We start from the raw sequence: 27897 nt of genomic DNA on the forward strand, positions 1-27897 counted from the left end.
CTATTAAAAGCTTAAAATCAATATGAAATGACAATGCAAATCCGGAATATTCAACAAAAGAAAAACAGGAAAGAATTTAGGTGTCAGGATTTGACAGGATGTTGCATAACCAGAATGCAGACTTGATTTTATGTGATCAATGCTTACCAGCATTCAGGTATTTTGCAACATTATATTTATTTATATCACGGGGCTGTTGAACGCTTTATTCTGATTGGCTTAGAAATGTTCCACAGGTGTGCATTATTTTTCGTATGCACACCTGACCTGTCAAATGTCTTAAAATAATCAAATTGAATCCGTTTCCTTGAGTTATTTGCTAATAATGCAAACACGCATTATAATAAACCCCTTAGGTGTGCATTATTTTCAAATAACTCATAGCCTGTCGTCAATTATTCCTTACGTACTGTAATTTCAGGGCTAACAACATTCAGACTTCTGAATACTGTGTATTGATGTATTATACACAATAAGATCTAGGGCTGGGTATTGGCAAGACATGTGTCATGATACAATGTATCGCGATACGATACGATACAATAAATTGCATGCTGCGATACATTGCAATACTTTTTCTTTTTTATCAAAAATGTACAAAATAGAGCTGAATTAGTCGTTTGAAGCACACAGACGGATTTGATGGGATTTTTTTAAATATCAATAGTAGATATTGAAATATTGATACACTATCGGTGGTAAAAAAAAAGTATCACAATAGTTAGCAGTATCGATATTTTTGCACAGCCCTAATAAGATCAGGAACATAAAGTAAACAGGTTGATAAATAGTTTGATGTTGAATTTACTTTTTGTCGTCAAAATGATCAAAAATCACCTTTACCACCAAATAAAATAGTTAATCTCACACAACATCCACAGTCTTCAGTGTATATAACCATTATCCTAAGCTAGCTGTATTGCATAAGTACGACAGTAAGTTTCCTTGACTGATAGATATTTGTGATTCCTCCAGGAGGCGTTGAATGGGTGTTGTTCAGATACCTGAAATTCTCCTATCGCAGATATGAATCATTATCATTATGACTCGCTGTTGTCAAACCTGTTCCTGTACCATCATAGTCGAGGTGTGACCTACAGCGAAACCCCATCAGATCTTTAAAGCTGCCTCATGCCGGGGTGTGAATGTGTCTGATGATGACAGCAAATGATCTTGATTGAGATTAGTGAATATCCTACACACACATAGCTCACTTCATGACTTCTATATGACTGACTCATCTTTTCACCTTGACTAAACATTCACAGGTTTATGTAAGCTGTTTGTATTGTAGCTTGCGATTTAATACATTTTCAGCGTGAGAGTTGTTTTGTTTCAGTCTCAATGGTCTCTCATACTTCAAAGATTTCGAGGTCAAGTGAAACGTTTTGTCTAGAACTATTCATCGATATCAAAAAATAAAATCTTGAATATTTATTTTATGATGGCATAAAGAAGTCTTTATAGATTCATACTTTTTTATTTTTTACATTCACACTGATCACAAGTTTGCCACGTGCAAGACTTTAAAGAAAGATTTTCCTTTTCATTCAGTCTAAATCAAACCTGCAGGACTTCCAGTGATGATGATGATGATGGTAAACACTGAAATTGCTGAAGCACACAAGCTATGTTATAATAGAGACTTGACCTGAAAGCTTTCACCAGACCCAAAGATGGCACTCTGACCAGTTTCTGTTTCGTTGGACCGGATCTCAATTCAGCCGGTTTAGATTTGGTGTGACATCACATCCATCAATTGTCCTCTACCTGCATTAAAAGTCAAACAAATAAAGGCATGACAGGAACACGCTTTCTGATTCCACCCATAACATAGACACACATGCACAGGTACACACCTAGGTTTGGTGGGTTGGTTAAGTCCTCCCGGACTGGATGGGCAGGTCTGTGTCCACACCCGTATCTGCTGGGTGCTGTGGAGAACACAACTATCATTAAACACATTGTGTGTTTACTCAACTCAGAGGAATATTCCAGCATTGCTCAGCAAGTCTGTGATCGTACCACAGCTCAGCACTCGTCTTCAACAGGTACGTCCTCAAATGTCCAACACTTATATTGCTCTGTTATCGTGTGAGATTATTTGTTTATTCTTTATCTGAACTGTACATTAGCTCTTCTAGTGAAAGTATCATTATTTGGCCTTCAGCTTTCTCTTACTCAAACTGTGTTGTTTACTCATGACGGGGTCACATTGAGTCACTGTACCGCTTGTCTAGGGTTTGCTTTTGAAGAAGAAATGCTTGACTTGACTTTGACTAGGCTATGTTTGAATTCTTTAAACTTTATTTTAGTCCAGAAATAAGTGTAATGAGAAGAAGCGTTGAGTCACACTGTACGTTTAAGATAATGAGAGTATTGTTCAATCTAAAATTGCTTGGTTTTTTTTAACCCATAATTGGTAAATATTAGACACATGCTGGATTAAAAATGACCCAATGATGGGTTGTTATATGGTTATAACCCAGTATGGGTTTTGTCCAATATTTACCCATTATGGGTTAAATATAACTCAGGCATTTTTAGAGTGAGGAAGCAAACTGATGATTAAAGATATGAAAGAAAGTGTGATGAGTTGATTTGATGAAGGGAAGTGTATTTAGTGGATTGCACTAATGTTCATTTAAGTAAATATTACATTAAATATCATAATAAAAGTCTATTTCTGTTAGTTCAGAAGAGAACAAAGCTGATCGGATGGATTGATTCGTCTCGACTCATTTGTTGGATGTGATCCTAGCAAATGTTGTGTTCTCAGAATGTGTTTTCTTGATTGAGTTGATGGACAGGCTTTACTACATGGTTATGAAATGATACTCGGGAATCTCACCGAATGTTTCACAGTTACAGCCCTTCAGAAGAAAAGCTGTTGTACTCAAAATACTTTAAATTATTAAGAAAATAACTATAGGCTATCAACATGCCTTTACTGCCCTGTTTTCTGTGTTGAAGGAAATGAAGCGGGCAGTCAAGCAGGCAGAGCAATTATAATGAAAAGATTATTAAACAAGTCCATCGTATAAAATCTCAACACTTCTAGAACGAGCATCACGCCCAAGCAGAGTTATACTGTATGTGTTCATGAAGATTCAGAGGAGATTTTTAATGCTTATTATAGGAAGATTTAGAAATGGCAGCTGGTGCAGAGACAATAATAATGGCGTGAAACTCTTTCTGAAATACAAAAGCTCTCACACGTGTAAATATACATTCATACCTGAAGAGTACCTCAAAAGGTACAAAATGGTGATTATTAGGACCTTTTTTTAGTGGCACGTTCAGTAGCTTTTCTTCTGACAGTGTATGATCATAAAGATCTCAGCATCTGAAGGAGAATACATAGGACTCACATGGAAACGCTTTAAATTAAACATTGTATGGATAAATAAGGAAACAAGCTTAAAAATATGTGGAAGACTGGGGCAAGTTGTCACACTTCTACTATTTCTCTCAATGGGTCCATTTTCGAGAGTAAGTTTAAACACACCTAAAAACCTTAATGCTTTAAATTTATAGAAGAACCATTTTTGACTTCCATAACACAAAATGATTTGTAATGTAAAATGATTCAGATTATATAATAAATGATTATTTTATTGAAGAGTTCTTTGAAGAGCCATAGGCCCTACATGATTATTTTGTGGGATCACAACAATAAACTTTTTGTACTGTATTTAGTTAAAATATTGCACTAAATATGTGATAAGTTTAGTCGCAATTGACCCTGCTATTAAATAAAAAAATTAAACTTATAAAAAAAGATGAAACACAAATAAATTCAACACAACTTTAAAGGTAAAAATGACAAAAACCAAGGCCTTGTCTTGGCAGCTGAATTAACCTTTATATTATGGTTGAATGTATGCTAATGTGTTTTTTGTTTAGCCAATAATTGCTGCATTCAGCTTAATCTGACTTTTAATCCCAAACCTGTTACAATTTACCCCAGTATCTATTTCTATTCTTACTAACATGCCATGTTAAAGAATAAAGCAGTGGTTCTTGATTTTATGTAACTTCAAGCTTTTGTACGCTTTTTGCTAACATTGTTTAATGCATTAGCGGCAGCGTTTATTTCTCATTGCTAATGCTAGTTTTTAAAAATACAATTCCGTGTAAGATCATCAGTGTGCATAAAGTAATTTTAACCAAAACTTTTCATTTTTTATTATATTAGTAAATGTTAAGTAAACATTAACTAGGAGGATTTTTTGTGCATGTTGACTAGTGTGATTAACTATAATGTAATCTTATTGAAGAAGAGTGTTTCTATTTAATTTATTCGTTTAACCTCTTAACTACTGCCCCCCTCTTTTTGGGGTGCGGGGGAGAAAAGTTGATATGCACCTTTAAATTAATATACATAGAAACCTAATCTTGGTCTTGTTTTAAAGAAGACAAATTAAGTTTTTTTACTGAAGTGCCTGGAGGTAAAAATATGAAACAGAAAAATTGTTATAGCAGTTTAAATGTATTATAAATACATTTAATAATGTAAACACGAAGCCATGAGTCTCAAGTAGTTGTGATCCAAATTTCAAATTAAAATCACAAAAAATGTGGTTTGTGACTTTTTAGTGGTTTACCAACAAAGGCCACATTGTGTCACAACGGTTTGCTGCATACTCTTCTAACAAGTTAATAAATCACTGTCATTGCATTATTTCTACTGCTAAAAGATTTTGAAATATGAAAACTACATTCTTAGAGCTTTCCACTGATATGTAGCTTGTCAACATTTTTATAGATTTATAATAGGATATTGTGTTATGAATGTATACAATTAATATGCATTCCTATGGGGGGGAAGTCATGTAACAAAAACTATCACTACATCATTTCTATCATCAGATGACATTGAAATATGATAACTTCACTCTTAGAGCTTTCCGGTGATATATAGTTTGTCAAGATAGAGTAGGGGTTTAGTGTCATAAATATGTATAAACAAAGTGGGCCCACATGTGGGACCGTGACCATTTACAAACTGACTCTTACTACTGAGCTTTCCATAGATATATAGTTTGTCAAGGTTTTTAGGTTTATAATAGTGTTATAAATATGTAAAAACAATGTGGGGCTGCCTGTAGGCCCATAACATTTTAGAAAAGGACTCACACTATGTCAATCTTTTCCCAAACGATATATAGTTTGCCATAATTTGATAATAATTCATATGCAAAACACTGAACTAAACGTAAGCATTCTGCTGGCGGGACGGTGACATTTTATAGGATATACATGTTTATATAAATTATGACTCTCACTCTTTTCCAACAATATATAGTTTGTTGTGATACATTAAAATTTACATAAAAAATATTGAAGTAAACTTAGTTGTCCCATATACAGGACGGGTTACAGTTAAGGGTTAAGCAGTGAAAAAAGTAACTATACAGTATATACACACAAACAGATATATTTGGGTGTAATAAATGGATGAATACAGCTTTGTGTATATAGCAAATGTAAGAACAGTTTCTCAGACAAACAAACAAAACTATCTAGGTTTCTTTTCAAATAAATCATGACAATAAAATATATTTATAAGATTCATTATCAGAGTATTAAAACTCTCTCATTTCTTTTCTTCAGGTGATTTTTGAAGAGAGCACTACACACAATGTCTGGCGGTGAGTCATGGCGTTTTCTTTCATGATTTTACTGTAGTAAATCAGTCATTTATGGAGATAAATCCTGTTGTGCTACATGTCACGCATAGCTTGAAACAACACACATAAAACTTTTATTGTTAGACTTTATTTCTGACATTCCCTTTAATTAACTGCGGTTGTAATTGTAATAGTTGATGAGTTTTTGTCTTGTTTACAGAAGGGGACAGAAAGTCTGTTCTAAAGACAACCAAAGTCCGCACGGCTCTGAAAGGAGACAACAGCTGGATACAAAGAAATCAAGAAGAAAATCAAGAGGAAAAGGAAGAAGAGAAACCATGGTAAGAAAGACATGACAGTAACAAAACATAGAGTATGAATGTCGGAGCCGATGGTGTAGTGGACGGTGCTCTGACACATGGTGCATACGCACTTCTGGCGACCCGAGTTTGAATCCCGGCTCAAGGTCCTTTGCCAATCCCATACCCCTCTCTTCACCCTATACTTTCCTGTCATCTCTGAAATTACTTTCTATCAAATAAAGGCAAAAATGGCCCAAAAAATAATAATAATAAAAAAAAACTGAGTATGAATGATAAAATCTTAAACAATAAGTATGTTCAGTGCCCGTATTTATCATAATGATTTTTGCTGAGTTTAAAACTAGCTATAGCATTAGGTCAAATATAAAAGTGAATCAAAAATCTTATAAGAAATTAAAAGGAATCATTTTCTCTTTACTTTGTGTTTCTCCTGTAATGTTGGCCTGTTAATGTTAAATGGATCCAATCCATGTTCACTGAAAGAAATGTATGATGCAGCAATAAACCAGCTCGAATGTCTTAACCACATATGAAGAGCTCAGTTTCTCAAGGTTTTCCTTTTCTTCTAGGATCGCTGAGGTGCGAGCGACTCGCTCAAATGGTGTATTTGAAGAAACCAGTCCGGTGTCCTCACCCACAACTAAACTTCCTGAGCCCACGAACAACACAGAGAAGTACAAACATTCATCTATTCATCTTCACTGATTATACCGCTGTTTTACAGTGTTTGGGATGTGTGTTTAACTCTATGCTGGTATTGTTGAAGAGAGTGAATGAACGTTAAGTTATTTTGAATATCTGGATGAAATGAAAAGTAACGGTGCTAGTAGAGAAATTACTTACAGACTTCTCCCCTAAAAAAAATACTCTGTGTCCTATAATGTCCAGTGTTAAGACAATCGTGGACGGGAAAAATCTTTATATTTAAAGCATTATATCGAAGAAGCATTGAGTCTATCATTATTGATATGGGATGATGATTAGCAGGATTATTGCACAGGTGTGCCTTAGGCTGGCCACAATAGAAGGCCACTCTAAAATGTGCAGTTTATTGTATTGATGGGTCCGAAAACCAGATAGTATCTGGTGTGACCAGCATTTGCCTGAATCGCACAACAATGGGCCTCAGGAGTTCATCACAGTATAAATAATAAAAATAAAATAATAATAATTCGTTACATTTATATAGCGCTTTTCTGCAGCACTCAAAGCGCTTTACATATGAATGGGGGAATCTCCTCAACCACCACCAATGTGCAACATCCACCTGGATGATGCGACGGCAGCCATATTGCGCCAGAACGCCCACCACACACCAGCTTATTAGTGGAGAGGAGACCGAGTGATATAGCCAATTAGTATGAGGGGATGATTAGTGGCCAACAGGCAAGTTTGGCCAGGATGCCGGGGCACACCCCTACTCTTTTTCGAAAGACATCCTGGGATTTTTAATGACCACCAAGTATCTCTTGGATTTTTAATGACCACCGAGTATCTCTTTGCATTTTAAATTCCATTATTAAAATGCACCTGTGTTTGTTGTCCATAACATAAACCCACCAACACCATAGGCCACTCGATCTACAATGTTGACATCAGCAAACCATTCACCCACATGACGCCATACATGCTGTGTGCCCTGTACAGTAAAAAACACCTCCCCAAAGTGCCAGACGGCATTGAGAATGTGAGAATTTGCCAACTCAAGTCGGTTTCGATGACAAACTGCAGTCAGATCGAGACTCAGATGAGGACAACGAGCATGCAGATGAGCTTTCCCAAGACAGTTTGTACAGAAAACCATGGTTATGCAAACTGATCTTCCAGCAGCTGTTTGGGTGGCTGGGCTCAGACGATCATGAATGTGAAGATGTTGGGTGTGGAGGTCCTGGGCTGGTGTGGTTACACGTGATCTGTGGTTGTAAAGCCGGTTGGATGTACTGACAAATTCTGTAAAACGCATTTGGAGACGGCTTATGGTAGAGAAATGAACATTCAGGTCACAGGCAACAGCTTTGGTGGACATTCCTGCAGTTAGCATGCCAACTGCACACTCCCTCAAAACTTGCGACATCTGTGGCATTGTGCTTTGTGATAAAACTGCACATTTCAGAGTGGCCTATCATTGTAGCCAGCCTAAGGCACGCCTGTGCAATAATCATGCTATCTAATCATTATCTTGATATGCCACACCTGTGAGGAGGATGGATTATCTCAGCAAAGGAGAAGTGCAGCTCATAAAAAGTTAGGGCAAAAACAAAAGTGCATTTATAATTTTGTTCAGGGAATACATGACGAGAACATTTGGTTAATATCATTTTTAGTGCGGGGCTAAGATTAATTGTGATTAATCGCACACAAAATAAAAGTGATCTTTGGCATGATATATGAGTGTGTGCTGTGTGTAATTATTATGTATATATAAATACACACATTCCTGTATGTATTTAATAAACATTTACATGTCTATATATATTTATTTATATTTTTATATATTCTATAAGGTATATACATTTGAAAAAATATATATATATATAAATTAATAATAATAATAAATATATATATAAAGAAATTTGAAATATATATATATATATATATATGTATGTGTGTATGTGGTTAAATAAACATAATAATTACACACAGTACACACACATATTATGCAAAAAAATCACTTTTATTTTGTATGTGATTAATTGTGATTAATCTTTGCCGAGCACTACATTTCTGACGCAGGTGGCATTTAGAGGATTTTGCATTTGAACTCTGAGTGCTGTAATGTTTTAAATGTGACTCTTTTAATAAATGACAAATAATTGAAATGCTTCATTTTGATATTTTCACAGAGCTAAAGCACCTACTTCTGGATACCTGATCAGGTAAAACATCGTAAAATCTCTCAATACAAACCAAAATCACTTTATACAACTTCACCTTATGTCAGAAACTTGACTTTTGCAGAGGTGTTTTCACAAAAACTGAAGCCAAGCCGACATCATCATCATCATCATCATCATCATCATCCAATGGATACGCGTAAGTGAATGATCGTTTGATTTCTATTTAGTATAAAAACACAATGAAATCATTTTTAATCAGGCTGAATAGATAAAACAAGCTTTGCTCTGGAAAATAAATGCGAATACAGTTGTTTGTTATCTCACTGTTTCTTTCCTCTTCAAGCGGGGTGAAAAGCTTCACCAAAAAGCCATCTGAGAGTTACAAGCAGATGTAAGTGAGCAACGACACACAGATTTATACATGCACCTAAACACATTTGAGTACATATTTATACTTATTCATATATTTGATGAATATGTTTCTCCAGAGCTCCTCACACGATTCGATCCAACAATGAAACAGCGCTTCAGTCAGAAGCCTCTCTGAATGATGAAGAGATAGAGAAGAGGTACGATGACACAATGATTAAATTAAGGTGTTTTAAAGTATGATGTCATGTTCCTCTTTATAAATCTATCTTCTGTTTATGTGTTTATTCAGGAAAGAAGCAGCCAGCAGCGTCCTTAAAGGATCAGCAGCCAGTCGCCGCTCATACGTACTGTCTGCTGCTAAAAAATTTGAGTAAGTTTATAGATAAGTGATTGATCAAAATATCTCATAACTTTTTAAAACGGTACCAGAGTAACATCATAATTCCTTTTAGGAATGGTAAATTAATATGATAAATGTGCACCAGATAACAGACATGAATATCTTTGATTGAATGAACTGCATCTCAGATGCTTTAAGTGTTTCATGATAAATCTAAGAATTTAGACATCTGACTTCATGCTTAACTTGTCCAGTGCCCCAGAGATCCCTCAAACATCCAGTCAGACGAGTGTCGCTTTTGTTGCTAAAAGGTACCCAAAATATTCAACTGACAACACTATGTTTTGATCAGCATCATATCCTGATGGCTAAATAGTGCATGTGTGGTTTATAGGGTTGTGATCAGTGATGATGAAGATGCAGTCACTTCTCTTCCATCTAAACCTCAACCAAGGTAAACTAAACAACATTAGTATTAGTATTAACTACAGTATTGCTACAATGTTGCTCCATACATTCTTTAATAATAATAAAAACATACAGGATATGTAAAGTACCAATCACAGTAAAGTGCTATTATGCAGTAGATGCATTGTTTTAAATCAGCCGTTTTATGTGGCTGAAACTAAACTAAAACTTCATCTATTCAACTGCTGACTCTTACTTCTTCTTCTTTATTGTATTTACAGAATTAAACCTGCCTCACTAGTGAAAGATTTATCACCTGAAACTAAACCAGAACCTAAACCTATACCCGAACCTACGACGCAACTTAAAACAGCAGTTGAAACCAAAACAGCAATTGAGGCAAAACCCTTCGCCGAACCTAAACCAGTGGCTCAAACTACAACAACTGGGACTAAATCTACAACAGAAGTTAAACCAGTGGCTGAAACTAAACCAGTGTCTCAAACTACAACAACTGAAACTAAATCTACAATAGAAGTTAAACCAACGGTTGAAACTAAATATACAACACAAACTAAAACAACTGAGTCTAAATCTACAACAGAAGTTAAACCAGCGGTTGAAACTAAATATACAACACAAACTAAAACAACTACTGAGTCTAAACCCACACCAGAAGTTAAACCAGTGACTCAAACTACAACAGCTGAGTCTAAATCTACAACAGAAGTTAAGCCAGCGGCTGAAACTAAACCAGTGGCTCAAACTTCAATAACTGAGTCTAGATCTACAACACAAATTAAAACCACTACCGAGGTTAAACCTACACCAGAAGTTAAACCGGTGGCTGAAACTAAATCTACAATCCAAACTAAAACAACTACAGAGTCTTATCCCGGACCAGAAGTTAAACTGGTTGCTGAAACTAAACCAGTGGCCCAAACTACAATAACTGAGTCTAAATCCACAACACAAATTAAAACAACTCCCGAAATTAAACCTACACCAGAAGTTAAACCGATGGCTGAAACTAAATCTACAACCCAAACTAAAACAACTACTGAAGTTAAACCTACAGCAGAAGTTAAAACCGTGACTGAAACTAAATCTGTAACAGAACTTAAAACAACATTTGAAAGTGCAACAAAAGTTGAAACAAAACCAGCAGCTGAACTTAAACCATTGACTCCGACTAAAACAACTACTGAGTCTAAATCCACACCAGAAGTTAAACCATTGGCTGAAACTAATTCTATAACACAAACTAAAACAACAACTGAAGTAAAAACATCAGCAGTTCAACCAGCAGCTGATACTACATCAACTAAAACTACACCTCAGATAAAAGTAACATCATCGACCCCAGAGACAAGGTATGTGCATAGTAATATCCACTTTACTTGAGAGAGAGACTATATGTCTGAATATTGATGTGATATTAATTTCTTATTGATGATGAAATGTTTCTATTTGTTATGACTTTGTAGTCCTGAAAGCCTGACAGCACTTTCTGATACCCTGATATCTTTCAAGACGGAGCCTGCCAGGTACATGATGATCTGATTCATTCATAATGATCAAGCTGTCATAGAAAGATGACTAATAACTTATGTGTAAATGAAATAAATTCACATCATATTCACAAAGTCAGTGAAAAAGAGTGAGTTTACTGTCATTGATTTTAATGTATTAGATTTATTGTCATGTTATAATACCTTGTTGTCTCACAACAAACACATCATTACCATAGTAAATGTCCTGTGCTGTTCACACTGTCATCATGTATTCATCAGATAATATAATCTGTTTTTTATCAGAACTGACCCTAAACAGAGCAGTGGTGTGAAGGATGAAAATCTACTAGATCTCTGGGAGAGGTTTGTATTCAATCATCTCTTGTGTTTCACTCTTTATCATGAACTGAGATGACACTGGAGCTGTGGTTCTCAACTTTTTTCACTTCAAGGCCCTCTAGTTGCCCACAACAATATTTGAAGGCCCATCACTCACTGATTTTTTCCAAATAAAATTACAGAGAGCTAAGATGATTCAAGCCCTTCTTAGAAATGACACATTAAAATTGTGTTCAATGAATTTAAAATACCTCATTAAGAGCAATAAGTATATATATTTAATTAGTCTAACATAAAATGAATATGTACTATAATTTATTGATTTCTTTTTAATTGCGTTAACACAATTAAGCCCTATTCGGACGGGATTAGTTTTACAGGGGGACCTCTGAGAAAATCGTGCTTCTCAGAGGTCCTCTGTGTTTTTAATCCCGTCCGAATCGGCCATGTCTGTGTTTTTCTCTGACGATCTCCGTAAGAATTCCAGGGCAATTTACCTACTGTTTTTCGCCGAACTCAGAGGTCCTCTGAGAAATTTAATCCCGTCCGGATGCAAATGTCTGTGTTTGCTCGCAATATCTTTTGAAAACGCTGTTCATTTCGTGTTTTGGCCAACGTGATCTGCCGTAAGGTCTTACTAATGCGCGTATATTTTATTTCCTTAGTCCCATTCATTCAGATATGGATGTTTTTTCGCATTCGGCAAAATAAAATAATTAAATCAAGATGAGCTGAATATCAAACACTGTTAAGACTGGCCATCATTAACGTTATAAGAAACTCCGTTCAAAGTTGTTCAACTCCGGAATGGTAATGTGAATTAATAAAGATAATAAATTGTTATTAATCATTATTTCTTAATTTCTTTGGGTTTATTATAAGCAGACAGTTTTATAAAACACGTAGGCTAACGTTACTTAGGAGGATTTGTATATTTTATTTTGATTTGTTAAAATTAAATTGATAAATTACATGTTCTGTCATAATTTTACATTTAAAGCAAAATATTAAACATTACAAACACGCGTATCCAGAGCACGTGCTCTTCTGGAACGCCCAAATGCATGAAACAGACACTCCCATCTCTGGAATAGCCTGCATCATTTTAATCCCGTCCGAATCGGTACATAAAATCACAGACGTCCTGGGGGACACGTTGAAACTCAAACGTTGTTTGGAAAACTAATCCCGTCCGAATAGTGCTTTAGTTTGAGTCTGGGTTCTAAAAAAAAGAATTTCCCAGCATGCTTTGCATGCAACCGCTTTTGGAGAGTCATTTTTTGTGTTTAGAAGCGCATTTGTGTTATATTTTTTTCAAATTGTTTGGTTACCATCGTGCAGAAGAGTGGCGCTTGTGGTTGTGGATGTGACATATCTCTCTTAATGAGCACTGTATTAATGCCTGTTTGGAGATCAGTCTCTTCTCACATGCTCATCCAAAGTATCATATGTTAGTATTATTAGCATGCTAACATGTGCTTATGCTAATTAGTTTGATAAAAAAACGTTTTATATAAAATAACAGAATTGAGTTATTCAGATTACACTACATTGAGTTATTCAAACTACACTAAATTAAATTATTCATACTACACTAAATTGAGTTGAGGCAACTAATCGAGTATTGCCATTTACTTTAAATTGAGTTGGACTAACTCAATATATTTTTATTGTGTAAAGCAGTTTTTGGATGGAAATCCTGCCCACAATTTTACTGAGATAATCCAATGAATCATTTTTTTGAGTAGACAAATGTATATTCGCTACTAAAATGGCCAAGAAAATAAGAAACATTATGATTTTTGCTTGTTTTCGCTTATTTTAATGCTTGTTTAGTCTTATTTTGAATAATTCATCTTGAGGCCCCTTAGAAATGCTGAGGATCCTCAGAGGGCCCCGGCCCCCTGGTTGGGAAACACTGCACTAGAGGACACTAAAACTCCATATAGACTACTTATAAACTACTCTCTACCCAATCATCTCTACCCAAACTCTACATTTGCTCATTATTATTTGTGTTTTTGTTAATTCTGTAGTAAACCTGAACTGGATATGCTCAGTAATGACCTGCTTAAAGATGACAGGTGAGAGAGGATATATATGCAAATTTTATATTTCAATTAGTAGTCTTGTTGTTCAGATGCCATTACCTATATACTGTATGTGTAATGTGCATTAACAGTATGTTACTATAGACTTTTTATGTAAAATATTGGGGGAATTAATAGAAAGAAATTACTATCCTTTACGGATATAAATTGGTTTGTTATATATATCAAGTTATAACTGGAATTGACACTTGTAACCAAGCCTTTAAGTACCTTATGTAACTTGCCACAATACTTTTTAAATTGTGCATGATGGGCTTAGAGATTAACATTTGAAGGGATTTTAGCATGCAGGTTTTAAATGAAGATTTTTATAATGAAGGGAAAACAAAATCTAATCCCACATTACTGCCACGCCTGTTCGCAATCAAGAAATCATTTAAATACGACCTGCCTGACAAAGTGAAGTATTCAATTCAGTTGAATTTTATTTATATAATGCTTTTCACAATTGTTTAATTGTTTCAAAGCAGCTTTACATTAATAGATGCAATAAAAAAAATAAAAAAAATCGATGGACAACATAAGCAGCAGAATACATCGGCTAAGATTAAACCGTATACTAGCGAGCATAGTAATAATGTAACGTATAAAGAGGGTGCTAAGTTAAGCTAATGTCAGCCGACTCCCCAGGGGTTGAAAAAAACGCCTAGGAGAAAAAACCTCCTGCTTTTATTTGTCAGGAAGTTAGGAAAGTCCTAGGCGGGACAAAAAACTTGAGAGAAAGCCAGACATAGCTGATTCTATAGAGGATATATTATATAATAGGTAAGGTTTTATACAAGGTATATATGAAGTAGAACAAAGCTACACCTCATGTTGAGATCCAAAGAAATTTAGGAGCAAATACGAAAGAAAGAAATTAAGATCTATTAGTCTGGAAAAGGTTATAAAGCCATTTCTAAAGCTTTGGGACTCTAGCGAACCACAGTGAGAGCAATTGTTCACAAATGGCGAAAACATGGAACAGTAATGAGCCTTCCCAGGAGTGGCCAGCTGACCAAAATTACCCCAAGAGCGCAGCAAGGACTCATCCATGAGGTCACAAAAGACCCCACAACAACATCCACAGAACTGCAGGCATCACTTGCCTCAGTTAGGGTCACTGTTCATGACTCCACTATAAAAAGAGATGGCAAAAATGACCTGCATGACAGAGTTCCAAGACGAAAACCGCTGCTGAGCAAAAAGAACATAAAGGCTCATCTCAGTTTTGCCAGAAAACATCGAAAACATTGATGATCCCAAAGACTTTGGGGAAAATACTCTGTGGACTGACGAGAAAAAGTTAAACTTTTTAGAAGGGGTGTGTCCCATTACATCTGGTGTAAAAGTAACACAGTATTTCAGAAAAAGAACATCATACCAACAGTAAAATATGGTGGTGGTATTGTGATGGTTTTGCTGCTTCAGGACCTGGAAGACTTGCTGTGATAAATGGAACCATAAATTCAGCTGTCTACCAAAAAATCCTGAAGGACAATGTTCAGTCACCTGTTCATGACCTCAAGCTGAAGCAAACTTGGATTCTGCAGCAGGACAATGATCCAAAACACACCAGCAAGTCCACCTCTGAATGGCTGAAGAAAAATAAAATAAAGACTTTGGAGTGGCCTAGTAAAAGTACTCCTGACCTGAATCCTATTGAGGGCGCACTCACATTATCCAAACCAAACCGCGCTCGGGCGCGTTTGACCCCCAAAGCCTGGTTTGTTTGACTAGTGTGATCGCTCCGTTCCGCGCCCGGGCGCGGATTGTTTAATCGCGCCGCGGCCGGGTTGCAGAGGTGGGCCGGAGCGCGGTTCACTTGGGCTCAGGCGTGGAAGGCTGTGGTGTGAGCGCAATCGCGCCTGAGCGCGATTCAAAAGGTGAAGACGTCAGCTGCGCGACCACTCACCTTCATCTGCCTCCGTAAAAACCTTTTGATTCGCGCAGCGGGGTTACGTGAATGTCTGAGCTGCGCACGTGACAGATGAACTAAGCAATATGATGACATGTGAGAGGGCTGTCTGTAATCGCGCACCAAACGACTCCGAATGAAAAACACAGACTTATCATTACGGTGGATTCCAGTGTTAAGAGAGAGCTTTACTTCCTGCTTTTTTCAAAACAATCGCATCTTAATGACGAAAGCGCGCCTGGACTCGGATCGATAAGAAGTACAGTGTGAGTGCGTGCATCTGGGGGAGGGGTGACAATCGCGCTGGGGCTTGGTTTGGTTTGGATAATGTGAGTGCGCCCTGAGATGCTATGGCATGACCAAAAAGGCTCGAAAACACTCCAATGTGGCTAAATTACATCAATTCTGCAAAGATAAGTGGACCACATTCCCCACAGCACTATAACAGACTCATTGCAAGTTATCACAAACGCTTGATTGCAGTTGTTGCTGCTAAGGGTGTCCCAACCAGTTATTAGATTTAGGGGACAAGCACTTTTTCATACAGGGCCATGTGGGTTTGGATTTTGTTTTTCCTTTTATTTAAAAACTGCATGTTGTGTTTACTTGTGTTAACTTTGATCAATATTTAAATTTGTTTCATGATCTGAAACATAAAGTGTGACAAACATGCAAATAAATAAATAAATTAGGAAGGGTCAACATTGTATGTATAACATAGTTTAAGACCCTATTTTAACGATCTGAAACGCAAGTGTGAAGCGCAAAACGCAAGTGACTTTGTGGGCGGATCTTGGGCGCTGTTGCTATTTTCCCGGCGGGAGAAATAACTCTTGCGCCAGGCGCAAATCAATAAGGGGTTGGTCTGAAGTAGGTTCATTATTCATAGGTGTGGTTTGGACGTAACCTCAAATAAACCAATCAGAACGTCTTCCAACATTCCCTTTAAACGAAAGTGCGCAAGTTCCATGGCGGGTTGCTATTATTATGACGGATTTACCAGGCGCACGCCAGGAGCGGTTCACAGCCGAGGAGACCCACGTTCTTGTAAAAGCAGTCAAAGACAGAGAAGTTGTTTTGTATGGGGATGGGAGAAACTCACCCAAATCAGCGTCGGTTAAACAGGCGTGAGAGGAAATAGCCACAATTGTCTCATCAGCTGGCATCCCCAGGACGTTGCGCCAAGCGCTACAATGATGTCAGGAGACGGGGGAATCCCAAGCTTGCCAGCATAAATCGGGCATGCCGTGTAACGGGAGGTGGATCTGCTTCTAAACAGTACCTGACGCTAGCAGAGGACATCATTGCGTCCACCCTCACAGCTGAAAGGGTTTGGGGGCTTTGAAATCGGACCCAAGAAAAGCAAGCAAGGTCCAACCCCAAAGTACTCTTACAAATCAAGTTCATATACATTAAGGTTTCTTATGAAAAAATTTTAATTATTATTTACATAAAATAAACGTAATACAGCCACACAACAAACTTGTGAAAATATTTTAATCGTTATTTGCATGAGAATTTTTTAACGCAGCCACATAATAAATAAAAACTATCACCACAATGTTCACCACAATGATTTCCCTTATCTCATGTGTTAATATTTTTTATTGTAACAATTTATGATTTGCAAAAATAACTGTTGCATCTGTGTAGATTAGAAAAGCAAAGTGCGTTGTGCACGCTATACGTTATGGTCAAGCATGCGCCCTTAAAATAGCAGAATGAACCACGCGCAACGCGTCACTGACTTTAGACTAGTTTTTTTTTGGTCAGTGGCGCAATTGTTTTTTGAAACTGCAAAATAGCATCAGGGATGGTTTGCGCCGGAACACGCCTCCTTTTTTGCGCTGAACCGCCCAGGGAGCGCAAGTTCATTCCCTAGTTTGCCGATGTGTGTCTGTGGAGGGAAAAACCCACTGTGCGCTGGTGCAAAATACGACTGATACATGCGTCACTGACAAAGTCAATTGCGCTGGGTGTAAGATAGGGCCCTAAGTCTTCATTAAGTGAAAGGGTTTATACAGGCAGGGTTTAGATTAATCCAGGACTAGGCCTTAGGTATATTAGGACATTTAAGTAGTTTTTACAAACAAACCTTACAAAAAAAAAAAAAAAAAACACTATACGGGTGTGCATCTTGAGACAAAACAATGGCACTGATATATTTTAAAATATGGCAGTACAAGATATTTTTAAATAAAGGCACTGCCAAACATGCATTTTAGTCTGGGTCTAGAATAAACCCTGTCTGGGAAACCACTCCACTGTTATTTACTTTATAAAATGTTTCAGTGTTTACAGAAATGTACTTTTCAGTAAACATATAGTAAAATGTAATGTACATGTTCATATTAACATGTAAGTGCATTCCCTTTAATGTATAGTGATTTTGATCTTATTGATTTCCTTTGCAGTCCTCTGCCCAAAACAAAACCGACACAGAAAAGTCTGGACCTGCTCACAGATGATGCCATTCCTTTTGATACTGGTGCCACCAAGTGAGTTTGATTATTTTTCATTTTATTTTTTAAACTTTAATTTGGCAACAAAAAATTCAAACCAGAGTAAATGAATAAATCTCACGTGCTCACACTGAATATGAATTGATATTCTCAGATTCAGTACCGACTACACTTACACCAGAACATCTCAGATTGTCAAACAGTCAAGGGATTTCAACAGGTATGTCACAACGAGTGCTTTTGTTTTTAAGCATGACTACAGTAAACCTTCACGTCTCATGACAATCATTTTATCTTCATCTTAGCATCTTATCTTTAGCTTTTTCCTTTAGCTCAGCTGTTTAGATGCTTGCTCTCAAGAAAGAGAAAGAGCAATGTAGTAATATTGCCACAAGGTCACAATATTTAGCAAAATCAACCATCAAATCAAACATCTTACATACTATATAGGTTAAGGAGAGTATTAAATAAATAAAAAAAAACTTAACTTCACCTTTTAATACTCAAGACATCTGTTTGCTTTATTAATAGAGCCACTACTGTTAATGTGTTACAGTATTATTACAGTATATCTATCAGTGTGTTTCTGAACTCTGTGTAAAATCTCTCTCAAAAACTGTCTTGTTTTTCAGCTCTAATGATTCATTTGATCCATTTGAGTCCACAAAAAGGTACTGATCTCATCTTATAGCCTCTCTCTCTCTCTCTCTCTCTCTCTCTCTCTCTCTCGTCCTGAGTAAATTAAACTCAAGTTAAATCCCCTGACTAGTGTTTGTATTTGTTCTGCATTTCATTACATGTAAAGTTGATTTGTTTTGTATTTTATTAACAGCATGTCCACAGATACTTTGGTGTCTCTTTCTGAGGACGTCAGTCCAATTAAAACAACAAGGTAATTCATTGTGAAAATATCTACAGGATGTGTTTTCTACTCTAAAGTGCATCTTTATGAGCAGATGTTGTTGTAAATTCAGATTATATTATGGTCTTAAGAACGGTCAATAGCACAATGGGTTAAAGTCACGTAGGAGGTATCAGCAATGTAGTTTGAGTCAAACCCAACCCTTAAACTCCACCTGAGACTTAAATATAAACAGCGAACACCTTAACACACCTTTACACGTGCACATGTTCATAGATCACTGAAGACTTCATCATTTAACAAATATACTGTATTAATATTTAACATCTGAATCTTTACAGGAGGAATTGGACTGTGAACATGGAGAGGTACGTTTTGATGTTTTATTGTGTAAACTTCATGAGATTATTTACTGTCAGTGCCAACCCGGTTTATTCTGATGGGTGTTTGAATTAATAAAATGAAACTATTAGATTATGTTGTCACATCATGTTATTTAATATGAGAAAGAATCAAACTACTGCAGATTTATAATATCAACAAAATGAAGAATCTTAAGATTTGATCAGACAGTCAGAATCTCATCATGGGATCCATAATAGATCACTAAACATTCATAAATCAAACGCTGATATATTTAACTGTTCAGAAAATGAATGATTTGTTTATAGACAGAGATAGATAGTTAATATAAAATGTCTTAAAGAAGATAAATTCAAAATCTAATTATAAATCTAAACTTATGTAAAAAATCAGCTGTGTCGGGCTGTTGAAAGCATCTTTAATAGTCGATGTATTAGTCACACATGTATGGTTTCATGGGCTAAACCAGATTTTCCTGCTTTATCTCCGTTGAGAAATAAGAAGATGGAGCAGTGATACATATGGGCAGGTTTTCTAGGATAGCCCGCATTATGTCTTGGGTTACCTATTGTTATGTCTTTAAAGATCTTACTGTAAACGTGTCAACTAATGAAACAAAAATACTGCCTTTTCTTTTCACCTCAACTTCCATTAAAACATTGCCCTATTAAAATAAATCATATTTCAGTTATGTCTGTTGTGTATGGTCACTCACGTCTTATGATGTTTAATGCAAACTTACTAACACATTTATTCTTTTAGCACAACCAGCACTAAAACAGAAGACCGTTCTGAACAGAAATTACCAGAATCTGAATCCAAGAAGTATGTGGGATTATTATTATTATTTATTATATTATAACCAAAGAGTTTGTGTTCACCTGTTTAATGTCTGCTTTGTCTGGATACTAGGAGCTTCGTCTATCTTAAAGAATATGTAAACAATTCACATCTTGATAACAGGTAAACTACACACATAATTTCATTACAAAAATACAGAATGAATGTGGCACAACCTAACAATAGAAACAGGAAGTGTGTGTATTTTTTTAATTGGTCATTGTAAGGAATAATTGACGTATTATTTGAAAATAATGTGCACCTAAGGTAGTAATGCTGTGTTTGTATATGTAAGGAATAATTGACGACGGGCCATTGAATTATTTGAAAATAATGCACACCCAAGGTGCAATGCGGCACGACGCAAAGCGGAGATACACTGCGGGTGTCAATTATTCCTCTTATACCACGGTTACCACAAACATTGTTCTGGTGCCTATTTTTAAGACATTTGACAATTTAGGTGTGCGGTTATCAGAAATTAATGCATACCCACTCAACATTTCTCAGCCAATCAGAATACAGCATTCAACAGACCCGTGGTATAAATAGATATTTTACAGATGGTGAGTGTGCATTATTTTCAAATAATTCAACTGCCCGTCGTCAATTATTCCTCTTAAACCACAGTTACCACAGACCTTCCTCTGTTGGTTATTTTAAGATACTTGACAGGTCAGGTGTGTGTTTATCAAAAAATAATGCAAACCTCAACCTATCAGAAAGCATTCAACAGCCCCGTGGTATCAGTAAGGAATAATTGACGACGGGCCATTGAATGATAAGAAATTAATGCACACCCAAGGTGCAATGCGGCACGACGCAAAGCGGAGATACACTGCGGGTGTCAATTATTCCTCTTATACCACGGTTACCACAAACATTGTTCTGGTGCCTATTTTTAAGACATTTGACAATTTAGGTGTGCGGTTATCAGAAATTAATGCATACCCACTCAACATTTCTCAGCCAATCAGAATACAGCATTCAACAGACCCGTGGTATAAATATAGATATTTTACAGATGGTAGGTGTGCATTATTTTCAAATAATTCAACTGCCCGTCGTCAATTATTCCTCTTAAACCACAGTTACCACAGACCTTCCTCTGTTGGTTATTTTAAGATACTTGACAGGTCAGGTGTGTGTTTATCAAAAAATAATGCAAACCTCAACCTATCAGAAAGCATTCAACAGCCCCGTGGTATCAGTAAGGAATAATTGACGACGGGCCATTGAATGATAAGAAATTAATGCACACCCAAGGTGCAATGTGGCACAACTGCGTTACACCGTGGGTGTGCATTATTTTCAAAGGACCGGAGTCAATTATTCCTCTTATACCACGGTTACCACAAACATTGTTCTGGTGCCTATTTTTAAGACATTTGACAATTTAGGTGTGCGGTTATCAGAAATTAATGCATACCCACTCAACATTTCTCAGCCAATCCCATTGTATAGATTTGACTAACCCATGATGTTTTTTTTCAGCTCTGAGTATGTGACTTCGGCAACCTCCAGCTACAATTACAGCAGCCCCAGCAGTTATCATTCAAGGTATTACAGAAATACATACAGTATAACAGGACTACAGGTCAGGGGTCATTATCATAATCATTTTTGTGATGTTTTATCCAGTGTATGTTTAAACTCTTTAGTCACAGAAGTGTTTTTTAATGATAAAATATGAATTTTACACGAAAAGCACAACAATAGTAAAGCACTTTATTATGTTTTTATTCAGATACCCAAACACAGTTATTAACTGGAGGTCTTTAATAGATACATACTTTTTTATTTTTTGAAAGTAACGCTTGATTTATTTTTGACTTGATGATGCTGGATGATATGTGGTACATATAGAGAGATGATGTAATAAATGCACTGTATGTTACATAACACTGTAAGGGTGGGGATGTATCGTTTCCTTTTAAAAGAGTGAAGAAACGGGATAAATAGGAAGATCAGAGATATCGTTTGATGTCATATGAGCTCTGAACATTGACCCGATTTTGTTTCTTTAGTCGTGAAGGAAGTCCTTGTACATATTGTGGAGAATTGATGGGAAATGACAAGATCACTCTCGAGCACCTGAACATCTCCTGTCACCCATACTGCTTTAAGGTACAACACACAAAGACACCTGTGCAGATTGTGTGATATACTGTGCAGCCCTACTTCATATCATGGTATACAGCTTGTTTTAAACAGAACGTGAATTTAAAAAGTCATCTTTCTTTTCTCTTCACACTTCAGTGTGGTATTTGCAGTAAACCGATGGGTGATTTACTCTACAACATGTTTCTGCACCGCGGGACCGTTCACTGTGAGAGCTGCTATTATAATGTCCTATAAGCCAATCGCATCCTGGACAAATGAATAAATCCTTCATTACTATAGATGACTTATAGATTTGATCTTCACTGATACAAGAACTTATGTGAGCATCTATCATATAAATCAATCTGTATCTGCAGAATGCTTTCATATAGTGGGAGGAACTCTTGTTTTTGGGGATTAAGTTATTTTCTGCTATTTTGTTCATGAACAAGTTTCACTTTGAGCAAGTTGATTGTTATCAGATGTTGTAGTGAATAAACAGAAAGCCTTGTTAAATAGCTGTTTTTAGTAACTCTGAATATTGGTCTGTTGTTATTCAAATATGTTTTCTGTATTGCTAAACTACAGCATTCTCATAAATAAACACAGTTGTATTCACTCTTTATTGTGATTATTACAAAATTGTGCAATAGAAAATATATAAATATTTTTTATATATAAAAAAATACTGAGGTAAATGAATACCTATAAACAGGTGCAAGAAAGGGTTAAAATATGGACAAGTCTCATTACTATGATGCCATTTTCTTTTAATTATGGGGTGAAATGTAATTCACCTACTGTATAAAAGACAAAAGTCAGGAGTAAAAATCATAATGAAGTGTGTCCATCATAGTGCTGCAGTAATATTCATCTGCAACGTGATGAATTTAATCAAAAAAAAGGACGTTTTAATAAGAAGATCATTGTGATCTGTATATAACGTGTGAGTTGTATATGCACACATTTACTTCAGGATTGTCTCTTCAGTATGAAATTAAATGATGTGGTGAAGCCTCATTCTTCATATCTGTGATGTACCTTAAGTGTAACCTCATTGACCTCTAGCTCTCCTCCCAGCGATGTTCTGCATGTGCTGCCATAGTAAAGACGGGTCAGACGCATTATGTCTGATGAGCGACTCTAAACCCTCGGCCTGATCCAAACTCTGCCAGTAGTCCTGCGGCCACATCTGGAGCCAGCTAAGAAGAAACACATACACAGACAGAGTCTTATTACAAACATGTCATTTAAAAAAAAGTAGAAGGTTATTTGTACAAGGTGTGACTATACAAATCACAACACATAAATAGGAAAATGTTGGGGTTATTTTGTCACTTATTAGGAGCAGTATGCTAGCTGGAGCCATTTACTTCCAGTCTTTATGCTAAGCTAGGCTAGCAGTGGGTGTATCAGACAGAGTTTTCAGCACACACGGAGATGAAAAAAAGGCATGTATGGACTTGTGTAACTCTGGGGGATACTGTGAATAAGCTAAAGTACCAAAAAGTTGGCGTGTTCCTTTAATTCTCATACTTTTTTTCCAATTCATAATATCATAATTTAAATAACATTTTTTGCAATGTTTACCTGGCAGTAAATATTCATACACATATTTAAAAGTAATTATTTAATGAATATATATTTTAAAAAAATGAAAGTTCTTTATTAGGAATAAACACAAAGTGTCTGAAAAATAACTGAAAATAAAAATCCAATCAAAATAAACAGTCTTTACCAAAACAGGCCTTAAATAGTAGCCAATCCTATTAAGATCATATTAGTACTGGACCACATGACTGTAGTGCCTGCAAAAAAATAAATTCCTTACAGATAGCATCCTTCACTTCCCTAAACTTGGAATTGCTTGGACTGGCAGTTTATACGAATTATAAATGCTTTAAATGCTGTTTTTCCACTCTATTGAATGGCTATGGCTTTGGAAGTATCGCATTACACTGTCAGTCAAGAAGGGCCATCTGATACGGTCTTGTTTATACAGGCGCTGCAGCTCCCCCTTGTGTTTTTTAAAGAGGTGTGCAATCATTGCGGTGATCTGAAATCATCACAATGAGGTCAAACAATAACGACGAGGCGATTATTTAATCATTGTGACAGCCCTAGTCATATGCAAAAGTTTCGGCACCCCAATTTCCCCTATTTTAATTTATAAATATTTGGGTGTTTGGACCAGCAATTCATTTTGATCCATAAAATAACTGAAGGACACAGTAATACTAGTGGATAATAGCGAATTACCGATAATTACAGATTACCGTAAAAACTGGTCAGGAAAGCGTCATTGGCAGGGAAAGGTTTTCTCTTAATTAACAAAGTAATTCGTCAAAGTAATTCGAGTAAAGAATGTAAGGGTGTTTTCACATGTTGGTGCGCACCGTGGTGCGGCCTCTGTGATACATTGTATCATTTTTCAGTAAGTGCAGTTCGTGTTCACATATGTTGTTTTTACCATACTCGAAACGCCACACCGTACACCATGTGACAACTGTCAGCGCTGTCAGTGGTCTCTGACAGAGCTTACCCCCATGACCACCCCCCACGTTTCCACGACAACCAGCCTGACAAGAAGAGCGACGCAAGCAAGATATGAAGACAAACGATGCACGTCTTTGCGAAGTTTCTTTGCTTTAACGCAAAATTGTGCTACTCTATTAAAAATAATAAAAATGTCACTATTTTTTGTGTGTGGTGGACAGCTATGCTTTTAGGAAATCATCAGCTCACACCGCCAGGGGATAGCGAATATCTAAAACAGACCAAGATGGCTTTATTTGTTGTTTACCCACAATATAACACCCAGCTCACGTCACAACGGAAGCCTAGTGGCTCAAACATGTGGAGACCTTCCTGTATTTTGTTCGGCCCGAGGTCGAGCACTGTTCACAACACAGATGGGTCGCACCAAAGTTCGCCAACAGCCGCTCCGAGACCACCAGTTTAGAGCGGTCTCGGAGCGGCTGCTTAGTGTGCACCCAGAGTGCGGCTGTTGTGTTCACACTGACCCAAACTAACCATACCCAGACTGACACGTCATTTAGGCCGACCTAAACAGTGTATGTGTGAAAGCACCCTAAATTTTTATTTTAATCCACTAGAGTACTTGTACCCAAAGTCTGTTTATTAAAGAGTAAATATGATTCAATATTGACTTTACATGGTAACACAATCAAGTGGTCATGTTAGTATTCCGTATCATACAGCACTGACAAACTCACTGACGTACTGGTCAGTAATTTACCTGTCATTACGATCGATGCTCTCCACAGATCCGTATCCAGGAGTGGGAAGTGGACATCCCATGTGTGAGCCATTGGCCATCTTTGGCAGAGGGATCGGGTTCTGTTCTGGATTCTTCTTGTGTGCCTTTAATGCGTTCAGCCGCTCGTTCTCTCGATCACACACAAAACACTCAAAGCCGTTCAGGTAGTTGGGTTTACTCATATCATTAACGCCCCACTCTCTCGTCTCTAACCCATCCAACAGACGCAGGTTTGTGATCTTTGCAGGCGTTTTGTACTCTAAATAACGCGAGTACTCTTCATCGTCTCCATCCAGAGCCTTTATGTGTTCGGCCAGATCTCGAGGAGAGGCGAAATCGTGGATGAGGATGACGGAGCGATTGTTCGGCAGCCAGTCGGCCACAGAAGACGATCCTCTGTATATGGGCACACAGCCCTGGTGCATGGGTCTCCAGAGCTTCTCGGTCACGTAGTCCGGACACAGGCCGTTCTCTAAAGCCAGGTGAAACTTATAACGGGCCACGAAGCTCATGAAGCGTCCGTCCTCACCAGTAGCCGTGCTGGTGTCCTCCAGATGTGCAGGCAGAGGTCTGTTGTTAAGACATTTCCCATACGAGTCGATCTAAAGAGAAGATAAAATACACGTTCATGTTTTGCAAATATGATACCTGTGTACAGTATGTATAGACAGCCGTAGGCACCTGTATGTATTTCATCAGCTCCTGCACGTATCGGTCCCTGTCCGAAGGCACATCACAATGAGACTGCATGTAGAGGACAGGAGCAAGACCTGCCCGTCTCCAGCGGTTCTTTTCCTCCAGAGACACCGCGCTCGGGGTCAGAAGATAATCCAGCGACGGCAGCCACTGCAGGGTTAAAGGATAATCGGACTCTCTGCTGAATGTGGCCGTGTAGTTGAATAGCCTGATGCCGACGCTGTGAGAGAGGAGATAGTTATTCATGGGCGACTCTTCGTGGAACAACGCCCAGGTTTGATGGGGCAAACGTGGCAGGGGGGCTTCGTACGCCCTGAAGTCTGTGCCGTAGAAGATGATGGACGCCGTGCGGCGATACAGCTGGACTTTGCGGTTGCGCGTCACCATGCAGGATGAGCGGGAGCAGTCCACGCGCTCGGTGTCTCCTGGGAAATGAGGGAAGAGATTGGAGCTCCACCACAGAAGGATGGGTAGGTCTTTATTAGGCCGACGGTCGTTGTTTCCAGGTCCACGGTAGGAGTTCACGGTGGAAAACTCCATATCCGTAAGAGCGCTCTGAGGCTGGAAAACATCACCGTCTACTGTTTCATAAAGCTCCTGAGCCCAACATGATAATGGGAATATTGCAACAAACCACAAACAGAGAGCCATAACAAACCTGAAAACAATCACAGCATTTTATTAAGATGTTTGCTTACATTTTAACCATACATTTCATGTACAGCAGATGGAGAAAATTTGGGTCTTTATTCTGCTTTTTCTCAGATGTTTACTTAACAAAGTCTTCTTGGACACTGTCTGTGAAAACCCATGGGTTGAACCACGGTAATGGCTGCTTGCAGGTATTTATCATTGCCTTTAAGATTAAACTGTTTATTTATTTTTAATATCTGGTTTGATATAAATTTGTTTTGAAAAATGTGTCTGCTATATGAATAAATATTAAAAAGGGTTTTTGTATTTAGACAAATATTATTCATTCTTTGGCCAAAACTCAGCCAGACTTTAGACTGGATCAATTTTTGCAGACAGCATACTTGTGCATTATAGTCTGAAAACTATGAAGATTTCTAATGTATCCAAACGTGTTTTAAATGAGCACCACCTCTCAAACCTAACAAGCAACATACCTAGACATCATTTTAGGCAAATAGTAAGCATTGTCTAGTGAGCATTGTGTTTTACAGCCTGTCTGCTTAGACAGCACTAATATTAGCACAGAAATGCTTCCTTGAGGTATTTTAATAGATTTTGATGCAGAATCAAAACAAAACACACATACAAACTCATCTGATCGCATGATTTCTTACCTGAGTGAAGACAAACGCATATAGATAGTTTTATTGAATCATGATGCTCTGTGATGTGTGTTGCTTTCTGCTTCGAGGAATATCAGTAGGAAAAGCGAGACATTACTGCCATCTGGAGGTGTGGATGAGGGTGGCATTTACAACGCAAGAAGGGTAAAATAGCGGTCCTATCATGATAGTCTGTGAAGGGTAAAACCAGTCAACATG

The 27897-nt window shown here is 37.2% G+C and overlaps 2 protein-coding genes across 5 annotated transcripts; one reads left to right on the plus strand and one right to left on the minus strand.

Moving 5' to 3' along the window:
- Positions 1-54: 54 nt before the first annotated feature.
- On the minus strand, positions 55-27819 carry fut11 (fucosyltransferase 11 (alpha (1,3) fucosyltransferase)). Of its 4 annotated transcripts, XR_010532377.2 has the most exons (6): positions 27691-27819; positions 26366-27038; positions 25664-26286; positions 23446-23606; positions 1860-1934; positions 55-1770 (listed from the first exon to the last, which is right to left on the minus strand). XR_010532377.2 is itself a non-coding variant. In XM_065268015.1 (5 exons), exons 1-4 carry the CDS (start codon positions 27708-27710, stop codon positions 23459-23461), a joined length of 1464 nt encoding a protein of 487 aa, XP_065124087.1. In that variant the 5' UTR covers positions 27711-27819; the 3' UTR covers positions 1853-1934; positions 23446-23458. The 4 variants fall into 4 exon arrangements, 3 of the variants coding, with proteins under 3 accessions (XP_065124087.1, XP_065124088.1, XP_065124086.1); XM_065268015.1 differs by lacking the exon at positions 55-1770 and having other exon boundaries at positions 1853-1934; XM_065268016.2 differs by lacking the exons at positions 55-1770; positions 1860-1934 and adding an exon at positions 3282-3346.
- On the plus strand, positions 1916-23022 carry znf185 (zinc finger protein 185 with LIM domain). The gene is made up of 25 exons (XM_065268013.1): positions 1916-2051; positions 5617-5654; positions 5854-5974; positions 6526-6630; positions 8800-8832; positions 8915-8989; positions 9137-9184; positions 9282-9362; positions 9455-9535; positions 9760-9816; positions 9900-9959; positions 10195-11286; positions 11401-11460; positions 11731-11790; positions 13803-13850; positions 18189-18272; positions 18391-18456; positions 18869-18907; positions 19069-19128; positions 19440-19466; positions 20224-20286; positions 20374-20424; positions 21796-21861; positions 22329-22428; positions 22561-23022. Exons 2-25 carry the CDS (start codon positions 5645-5647, stop codon positions 22657-22659), a joined length of 2586 nt encoding a protein of 861 aa, XP_065124085.1. The 5' UTR covers positions 1916-2051; positions 5617-5644; the 3' UTR covers positions 22660-23022.
- Positions 27820-27897: the final 78 nt, after the last annotated feature.

Source organism: Paramisgurnus dabryanus, chromosome 16 (genome assembly GCF_030506205.2).
Source record: "Paramisgurnus dabryanus chromosome 16, PD_genome_1.1, whole genome shotgun sequence".
Taxonomy (NCBI): Eukaryota; Metazoa; Chordata; class Actinopteri; order Cypriniformes; family Cobitidae; genus Paramisgurnus; species Paramisgurnus dabryanus.

Bases quoted from the DNA above. Each gene is read 5' to 3' on its own strand.
- znf185 (XM_065268013.1), top strand. The intron at 9,536-9,759 runs GTAAGTTTATAG...TAACTTGTCCAG, and splicing joins TCTGCTGCTAAAAAATTTGA to TGCCCCAGAGATCCCTCAAA. The intron at 19,467-20,223 runs GTACGTTTTGAT...TTATTCTTTTAG, and splicing joins TGGACTGTGAACATGGAGAG to CACAACCAGCACTAAAACAG.
- fut11 (XM_065268015.1), bottom strand. From the start codon at position 27,710: ATGCGTTTGTCTTCACTCAG. The intron at 27,039-27,690 runs GTAAGAAATCAT...GATTGTTTTCAG, and splicing joins ATGCGTTTGTCTTCACTCAG to GTTTGTTATGGCTCTCTGTT. The intron at 23,607-25,663 runs GTAAATTACTGA...GTTTCTTCTTAG, and splicing joins AGCATCGATCGTAATGACAG to CTGGCTCCAGATGTGGCCGC.